The 9,002-nt window shown below is 47.7% G+C and overlaps 2 protein-coding genes across 6 annotated transcripts in view; both read right to left on the bottom strand.

Moving 5' to 3' along the window:
* Positions 1 to 7,195, bottom strand: part of LOC106894056 (uncharacterized family 31 glucosidase KIAA1161-like) — a 38,220-nt gene extending 31,025 nt beyond the window's left edge. The window contains exon 1 of one of the 3 annotated variants that reach the window (XM_014952488.1): positions 7,064 to 7,195. Coding sequence is in view for 1 of the 3 variants with exons in the window: in XM_014952486.1 (XP_014807972.1) it covers positions 7,064 to 7,093 (30 nt within the window). In the remaining 2 variants the exon portion in view is untranslated. The remainder of the gene's footprint in view (positions 1 to 7,063) is intronic. The other 2 variants (XM_014952487.1, XM_014952486.1) reach the window with 2 other exon arrangements.
* NUDT2 (nudix hydrolase 2) lies at positions 318 to 8,670 on the bottom strand. 3 transcript variants are annotated; one of them, XM_014952496.1, is made up of 4 exons: positions 8,559 to 8,618; positions 7,839 to 7,892; positions 7,064 to 7,221; positions 318 to 1,256 (listed from the first exon to the last, which is right to left on the bottom strand). In XM_014952496.1, the coding sequence occupies exons 3-4, from the start codon at positions 7,194 to 7,196 to the stop codon at positions 943 to 945; spliced, it is 447 nt and encodes a 148-aa protein (XP_014807982.1). In that variant the 5' UTR covers positions 7,197 to 7,221; positions 7,839 to 7,892; positions 8,559 to 8,618; the 3' UTR covers positions 318 to 942. The 3 variants fall into 3 exon arrangements, with proteins under 3 accessions (XP_014807982.1, XP_014807983.1, XP_014807985.1); XM_014952497.1 differs by lacking the exon at positions 8,559 to 8,618 and adding an exon at positions 8,286 to 8,328; XM_014952499.1 differs by lacking the exons at positions 7,839 to 7,892; positions 8,559 to 8,618 and adding an exon at positions 8,625 to 8,670.
* Between the last annotated feature and the right edge of the window lie 332 nt (positions 8,671 to 9,002).

The following is a 9,002-nucleotide window of genomic DNA, read 5'->3' as shown; positions in this document are numbered from 1 at the left end:
CCAGAAGAAAGCCGATGCAGGCGAGCCCATTGGTACCACCACAGGCTTCTGCAGTCACCCAGCACGAGTACCCACAGCACAGCACCAGCAGGGCACATGGCCCTGCTGCCCACACACGGGTGCAGGCTGCAGTCACAGAAACACGGGTGCTATCAAACAAGATTGTACATTAGCGTAGATATTCTGTGCAGAAAATGCCATATTGGGCAGATAGATTTCCCTTTCCCAACCCCCTGAGTAATATATGGCTGAGGTGCCCGTCAAAGAAGAACAAAGGAAAAGAAAGAGGCAAAAGAACTTCAAGTTTACCATCTTAATACTGTATGTCAACTGTTTACTAAGAGTCTTTGGATGGGAAGTGTTTTCATAACAGTACATCAGTGATGTACACAAAGTCATGATACAAACAAACAAGACCTGAAATGATTTGACAAGTTATCACAGCACATCAGCGGAGGAGCTGGGAATAGAACTACAGCTTCCCCATTTGAAATGCAAGGTGCAACTTCTGCAGTAAACATTTTGTTATTAAAAATCTCCATATGCTCATATGCAGCTCTACATCAGCAAGTCAAGAAATATCAAGTGTTTGATTTTTCAAAAAGACCTGTGTCTGCTCAGCCCTTTGAGGGGAAAAAAAAAAAAAAAAGAGGAAACAGAAAAGGAGACAGGGACAAAGGAAGTCTTTGTTAGCTCTGGGTTTCAATTCAGACATCTCTGGCTCATGCTTCAATCAGACCATGCTTTTTTTGCATCAGCTAGAGGAGACAAAAGCATAAGCTCTCTCAAGCTCCAAGTATCCCCACTGAATTCGTTTAGATTTAAAAAAAAGAAATCTACATTTTTGCAATGATATAGTTCTTCCCCTGGTTTAAAAAAAAAAAAAAAAGGAAAAGCAGGCCATGTTTTTTCAAAAATTCCCCTTATCCTTCCCAAAAGTATTCATTCTTTGGAGCAGAGAAACTGATGTGCTTCTTTCAGCGTTGCCTGCATGTCCTCATATTCTGCAAATTTACAAGCATCCTCCAGCTTCAGCCACTGGAAAGCCTGGTGCTCCTCTGAGAGCTTGATTTCTGTGTTAAAGTCCTTCACTTCTGCCAGCCAGTAAATGACGGTCTTGGGTTTGCCACGGACAGGATAATGCAGTTCTTTCTTGTAGCCCTCTATGAGGGTGAGCTGACTGGCCTGGAGACCAGCCTCCTCCTGCGTTTCCCGGAAGGCTGTCTGCAGGTCATCCTCTCCTGGGTCCACATGGCCTGTCAAGAAGGTGAAAAAGTAAGTCTCTCAGAAGAAAACTCAGGTTTTGTGTATTCACTTGACAACTAGGGAACACTGGGAGCCAGAGATGAGAGTACACTGTAGCTGATACAGAATGAAATGGAAATTGGAGAGCAGAGATTGCTTTTCCTTTTTCAACTCTTACATCTTGAGTTGTCCTTGTCTTGTGGCTTTTAGGATCATTGTTTACCCACATCTTCTGAAACTCATGGCGGCTTGTCAGCACTAGACATCTTGTCTTCCCAGTCCTTCTCTCCTCCTCTGGAGCACTCTGCACCCGTAATGTTCCCTCTTAGATCACACTGAGGACCTAGTGCCTCATGAATGTTTTTCCTTTATCCAGGTAGAGGGGAGATGGCTCATCTGTAAGGGCCTTAGTCCTCTCTCAACCCTCCCCTCCCACAGAAGCTGAAGGCTAAACTCTGCAAAACTCTTACTCATGCCATCAGCCCAAAAAGAACGGGGCCAGGCACCAACAAACGCCACTTAAAAGGTGGGTTTCAGTTGCGGGTATTTTTATTTCTCTCCCCTATTCCTCTCTGAAACACAGCAAGCCTATAAGCCAGACCTTTCACCGGCTGCGTAGTTCTTCTAGGACACATCATTTATTTTACGTTGCTTAGAATGAGAGGTGCCATTACAAACAACGGATAAATATAACACATCCCCAGCTGTTTATACTTTTGTTGAGAAATGTCAGATTTGGTTTTCTCATGAAAGCTCCAGACCAGAACATAAATAGAACAAGCCAAGCAAGAGCTCAAAAAAGCAACATAGCAGGAGTTGGGAGGCTTCAAGAGGAAAAAAAAGTTAAGTTTTATTTTGCCCTTTGTGTCACTCTATTTTCTTTGTAGCTGGCTGCAAATAACCATAATTTCATCACAGAGATTAATCTTTCCTCAGGTCCCAGGTACCCAAAGCCACCCTTTAGTACCACAACTAGGGCATGTGGGGGGCTCACTTGGGTTCCCAACAGGTCTCACTCGCTTCTTTGTGTGCATATCAGAAGCTTAACCACCTCTTTCTTACAACATGAAATGTTGTAAGAAACATGTTACAACATCTCAAATGTAAAATACACTTCTATTTCAAGTGGGAACTGGGCAAAAACTAGCATCTGATGTTGCATTTGACATCTTGCATATTTGAGATCAAATACACTGAGGGTTTAGCAAAAATATTTTCCCCCTGGTTCTCAGCACCGTTAAGTCAAGCTATCTCCTTCTTTTTGACAAAGTATGTGTTGGGTCAGGACAAGCCCAGGCACAAATACAGGTTGGGCAGAGAATGGATCTAGACTAGCCCCGAGGAGAAGGGCTTGGGGTGTTGGTTGATGAGAAGCTCAACATGTGTCAGCAGTGTGTGTTGGCAGCCCAGAAAGCCAACCACATCCCAGGCTGCATCAAAAGAAGCGTGGCCAGCAGGTCATGGGAGGAGATTCTGCCCCTCTGCTCTGGTGAGACCCCACCTGGAGTACTGTGTCCAGCTCTGGAGCCCTCAGCACAGCAAGGACACAGACCTGTTCCAACAAGTCCAGCAAAGGGCCACAAAGATGATCAGAGGGCTGGAGCACCTCTCCTATGAGGAAAGGCTGAGAGAGCTGGGGTTGTTTATCCTGGAGAAGAGAAGGCTCGAGGGAGACCTTACAGAAGCCTTCCAATACCAAGGGGGCCCAGAGGAGAGATAGGGAGGGACTCATTATCAGTGATAGGATGAGAGGTAACAGTTTTAAGCTCAAAGAGGGGAGAATGAGATTAGTTATCAGGAAGAATTTTTTTAATGTGAATGTGGTGAGACACTGGAACAGGCTTCCCACAGAAGCTGTGGATGCCCCATCCCTGGAGTTAGTTATTCAAGGCCAGGCTGGATGGGGTTTTGAGCAACTTGCTGTAGTGGGAGGTGTCCCCGCCCATGGCAGGGGGTTGGAACCAGATGATCTTTAAGGTGCCTTCCAACCCAAACCATTCTATGATTCCATAGCTGGGACTTCACTAATAGTTGAGAAACAGAATCCACTTGGCCTTGCACAGCTGGATTACTTTCACAGTACCCGTAGCAAATGCCCACAGAACATCTGTGAACAGTAAGTAACCACTATTTTTTAAGATAGTCATGATCTGTAGTCATCAAATGTGCAATGAATTGAGGCATCACTAAAGCAGGAGGGCTTAGATTCACTTTCAACTGGAAGGACACCAGTGAAAACTCCTGCTCTGCAGCACAGCAAAAGGCAATCACCTCACCCTGCTGTTGATAACCTCAAGTCTAAGCTCAGTAAGTTTCCAACTTTGTGCAATACAGTCTATCTACTGGGAGAAAAAAGGACTGCTGGCAGCACCTCACACCACAGCTTCCAGATCCTCCTGCCCTAACGCAATTCCAATATGCTGAGGAGGAAAATGAACTTGATGAAATTCAAGAAGGGCAAGTGTAGTGTCCTGCACCTGGGGAGGAATAAGCCCACACACCAGTACAGGTTGGGGGCTGACCTGCTGGAGAGCAGCTCTGTAGAGAGAGACCTTGAAGTCCTGGTGGACAAGGTGACAACGATCCGGCAATGTGCCATTTTGGCCAAGAAGGCCAATGGTCTCCTGGGGTGCATTAAAAAGAGAGTGGCCAGCAGGTCGAGGGAAGTCATCCTCCCCCTCTAGTCTGCCCTGGTGAGGCCCCATCGGGAGCACTGTGTCCAGTTCTGGCCCCCCCAGTTCAAGAAGGACAGGGAACTGCCAGAAAGGGTCCAGTGGAGGCTACAAAGATGATCAAGGGACTGGGGCATCTCTCTTACAAGGAAAGGCTGAGACACCTGCGTCTGTTTAGCCTGGAGAAGACTGAGAGGGGATCCCACTAATGCTTATCAAAATCTAAAGGGCAGGTGTCAAGAGGATGGGGTCAGGCTCTTCTCAGTGCTGCTTGGTGACAGGACAAGGGGCAACAGGCACAAGCTGGAACACAGGGATGATCTGTCTCAACACGTGGAAAAACTTCTTTACTGTGAGGGTGACAGAGCACTGAACAGGCTGCCCAGAGACAGGGTGGAGTCTCCTTCTCTGGAGATGTTCAAAACCCACCCAGATGGGTTCCTGACCACCCTGCTCTGGGTGACCCTTTTTGGGCAGGGGGGTTGGACCAGATGATCTCTGAATATCATCTCCAATCTTCCAACCCCTATCATTCTGTGATTCTGTCAACACCACATCCCCTTCCAATCACAGAATTGTCTAGGTTGGAAGGGACCTTTAAGATCACCTACTCCAACCATCAACCTAACTCTGATTTTAAACAAATACTGAAATAGCAACAACAAAAAAAAACAAACAATAACCCCCACGTCACTATCACTAAACTATTTCTCTAAGCACTGTATCAACCTGTCTTTTGAATACTTCCAGGGATGGTGCCTCAATCACCTCCCTGGGCAGCCAATTCCAAGGCTTAATAACCTTTTCAGTGTAAAATTTTTTTCCTATCTGAACCTCCCTGGCACAACTTGAGGCCATTTCCTCTTGTCCTATCTCCTGTGACTTGGGAGAAGAGACCAACCTCTGCCTCTCTACAGCCTCCTTTCAGGTGGTTGTAGAGAGCAATAAGGTCTCCCCTCAGCCTCCTTTTCTCTAGGATGAACAATCCCAGCTCCCTCAGCCTTTCCTCATAAGACTTACTCTCCAGATCCCTCAACCTCGGCTAGTGCAAAGTCACAGTTCTAGGAGTACAGAGGACGAAGCTTATCCAGGGGGATGCAAGCAGGTCCAGTTTAATCCCCTAACAGTTGCAGTAGCTCAAGGAACTTTTAAAATATCAATGTACAGCTGTAGCCATAAATTGCCTTTTGTGTGCTCTTGAAGAGATGATTACATCTTCTCATTCTGGCTCCTAACACATTATATCTACAAGTTATGTTCCTCCATAACGCAACCTGAGGCTGCCTCTGAAGATGACTCATGTCACAAAGAATATACAATGTAATAGCTCTCCATTATTTATTGCCCCCAAATGTGTAAAAAAGCTACTATTAAAGGCTATCAGATTGTGGCTTTTGTATGCGGCTTTTGATCGATAAAACCTTAAACAATATGTTAAGGGAGGTGATTCTGCCCCTCTACAGTGCTCTGGTGAGATCCCACCTGGATTACTGGAGTACTGCATCCAGTTCTGGAGCCTCCAACATAAGAAGGACATATACCTGCTGGAGTGGGTCCATGGGAGGGCCACAAACATGATCAGAAGGGTGGAACACCTCTACGATAAGGATGTGCTGAGAGCTGGAATTTTTCAGCTGCGAGAAGAAAAGGTTCTGGGGAGACCTTCTTGTGCCTTTTCAATACTTCACAGGCGCTTGGAAGAAAGAAGGGGACAGACTTTTCAACAGGGCCTGTAGCAACAGGACATGGGGCAACGGTTTTAAACAAAGAGAGGGTACATTCAGACCAGATACAAGGAAGCCATCTTTACCATGAGGGTGGTGAAACACTGGCACAGGTTGCCCAGAGAGGTGGGAGATGCCCCATCCCTGGGAACATTCAAGGTCAGGTCAGAGGGGTCTCTGAGCAACCGGATCTAGTTGAAGATGCCCTTGCTCATTGCCAGGGGGTTGGCCCAGATGACCTTTAAAGGTCCCTCTCAGCCTGAACCATTCAATGATTCTACGATTTTAAGTGTGTGAGACGTAGGCCTATGAGTAACTTCACTTCCTCCTGAAATGCACACAAGTCATTTCAATCACTTGTCCAAAATCACTGTGTTCCCAGTGAACCTTTCCACACGGGTCTCTCCTCCCGCAACAACCAATCAAGGCCAGCACATGTTTTTTAGCTTTCCAGTAGGCTGCAAACTCTAATCCCTTAGGCTTTTGGTGAAGTGGACAAAGGCGAAGGCTTGGAAAGTTTTGTTCTTTCCCTTAATAGGAGAACATAGTTGATACTGTTACAAGCTTTTTTTTTTTTACAATTTTCAAATTCCTGTTTACAAGTGGCTCCTGCAGTAGCTTTAAGAGCACTGCACTTTACAAAACAAGAAGTGAAAACTAGCAGGAAGAAATCTCAGAGGGCCAAAACCAGCATATAAGAAGATCTACAAGGAACCTGAAGTATTTCTGTGCTGTGCTTTTCCTGGAACCAGGGCTGTGACAACGTATTACCAAACACTGGCTTTGCAGACAAGGTGTTGCTGTATGTCTTGAGACCTCACTAATGAGTGAGGATGGCTTAGATGTAAATGGCTGACCAGGTTACTTCTCCCAGCTGTCCCTCTTGTCTCTGTTGCCTTAGGTATGTGCTCTTCATCAATGATCTCCAGAACTTAAAGAAACTCCTAAAGAATGTGTTTTAAAGCAAATCATCACTGCTTTCAATTTACCTTCTAATGTTGCACTGCAAACTGTGACCCTCCTGATTACACGTGGGCCAAATAACCGTGCATTAGCAACAGCAGCATCTGGCAGAGGGTCAGACCTGAGTGAGAAGGTACAAATTTCTGTAGCTACCTAATTTCAGTTGTCTGCTCGACGTCTGCCAGAAACATCACACACCTGAGGAACCAGATTCGGTGACCCACCCACAGCCCCAGTCACTCATTCCCAAGAGTATATGTACAACACAAGCATTTATACAATACTTGCAAAGAATTTCAGCCCAGCTCTGCTGCACAAACAGCTCAATCAGTGGCTACTGTCAACTGATTAACTGCCCTGCAGAGCTGACCTTAGCAGCGTTCAGCCAAAGTTCAGTCTGTAATCTCACTCACTCCGGACACAAATGGCTCTGAAGTGTGTTATCAGAACAAACATCACCTTTGGGTGGGGTCCAGTGGTGGGTCCCATAGGATGTCTGAAGGAGGAGGTACTCAATACCGTCAGTGACCTTAGAAGATGGCGCTGACTGCAGCCGCCTGAAGATGATCAAGCCACAAGCTCTCACAGCCATGTCCCTCTGTTAACTGCACGAAGAGCTGTGGGAGAACAGAGAGGATCAAGAAGGAGCAACACAAAACGTGGAGCACAAACAAACCAGTCATATTTAGCCAGGACATGTATCTCAGTGTGAGCCAAAAGTCATCCATCCCTTTGTAGTTACCATACAGTAAAACTAAATTTTATTACCTATATTTGAATTGTAAAAAATTTAGTCCTTTCCGTTTAAAAACAAGAAAACAGGAATCTGTATAAAAGGTTTAAGAAAAAAAAATTATCAAGAAGCACAAAATATGACTTGCATAACACTTCTTTGTTGCTGGTATATTAAACACCACACTGTAGGACAAAATAATAAAACCAAGCTATAAAGCAAAAGGAAAGACAGTGATTAACAATCTGATGCTTTTCCACTGAAAAAAATCCAAAGACTCTGTGCAAAGATAATACCTCAAAATTACTAGAAGTGGCATACAGAAATCATTGCCCCTGCAGCAGAGAACTCAAGATGCCAATGGCAAAGCTGAGAGAATGAATCCCAAGGGATCGGCCCTCTGCTGTCTGTCTGGGCTAGACATAAGGCTGTTACACAAACCTAAAAGGCTTTTGGCACACATGTTAAGCACTAATTCGATGTAAACAGAAAGGAACACACCTCTTAAGTGACAAATATTGTGATCAATAAGATATGCAGCCAGAAAAAGTGGTCCTATACAGAAAAAGAGAGAAAGCAACGGAGATGAGAGAATCCAGAATTTCAGAATTCCAGGCAAAGCTTTGTTTTTTGACAGAGTTGCACACTTCAGTGAATAATCCCTTCAGGCAACACTGTTGTTCTTCCCTTAGACGCCCAGTGCGCCTTGGCAACACCTCCAAACTGGGAAACCACAGCACAGACTCCTTTCCCCACCAACCCAGCCCCAGGATAGCTTTCAGCCCTCTCGGTGAACCCCTCCTTAACCGCCTCAATTAGTCTCTGACCAGCCACGCCGAAGACAACCCCCCCCACACACACCCCCCGAACCGCAGGCACTAAAGCCGGGCTGGTGGGGAGCCCGGCGGCCGCCCAAGGCGGGAGGCCAGCACCACCTCCCGTGCGCACCTGGAAACGCCCACGGCCTGAAAGGACAAAACTCTCCCAGGGCCGCCATGACCCACAATCTCCCCGAACACTCCACTCCCCCACCCCCGTCGACCCGCTCCCCTTCCTTTCCTCCCGCCGTGGGCAGCCCCCCCTCGACTAGGCCGCTCCCGGCCCTCCATCCCCCGGCAACGGCATGAGGAGGGGGGAACTAGGCCTGGCGGCCCGGGGGGAGGAAGGCTGTTGTCATGGCAACGGGACGGGGCACCGCACACCCCCACACACAGCACACACCGGGTCACTGCGAGAAACCGGAGGTACAAGGCCCCCGGGTCACCCCCCACTTCAGCCGCCCCTCACCTTCACTTCCGGGACGGAGGAGGAGGCGGAGCGCGACGCATGAGTGAAGGCAGCCTTAACCAATGACAAGCGTCGGCAGGCTCGGGAAGGGTAGCACCTCCCCACCATTCCCTTCTCCTCCCTCCTTCCCCCTAGGCTCCGCCCCCTTGTCCGGCCGCAAAGATCTCCGATTGGTTGTTCCCTTCCCACATGCCCCTCCCTCCGCCGGGACACGCCCCATCCGCCCCTCTCCCTCTCCCCTATTCGCCGGCTGGCGGGCGCGAGGGTTTGAAGCGGGAAAAGCGTTGTTGCTATGGAGACGCGGCCTAGTCGCCGCTGCGGAGCGGCGCCGCGGCCGGTGAGTGGTAGCGGGGGCCGCGGGCGGGGGTGGGGGGCTGC

The sequence above is a fragment of the Calidris pugnax genome, unplaced genomic scaffold (assembly GCF_001431845.1).
Source record: "Calidris pugnax isolate Ruff unplaced genomic scaffold, ASM143184v1 scaffold220, whole genome shotgun sequence".
Lineage (NCBI taxonomy): Eukaryota > Metazoa > Chordata > Aves > Charadriiformes > Scolopacidae > Calidris > Calidris pugnax.
This window is presented reverse-complemented; position numbering and strand designations above follow the sequence as displayed.

Coding starts and splice junctions, on each gene's coding strand:
- NUDT2 (XM_014952499.1), bottom strand. CDS start 7,196: ATGGCTGTGAGAGCTTGTGGCTTGATCATCTTCAGGCGGCTGCAGTCA. Junction 1,257..7,063: donor CCACTGGACCCCACCCAAAG/GTGATGTTTGTT, acceptor CCTTCTTGACAG/GCCATGTGGACCCAGGAGAG.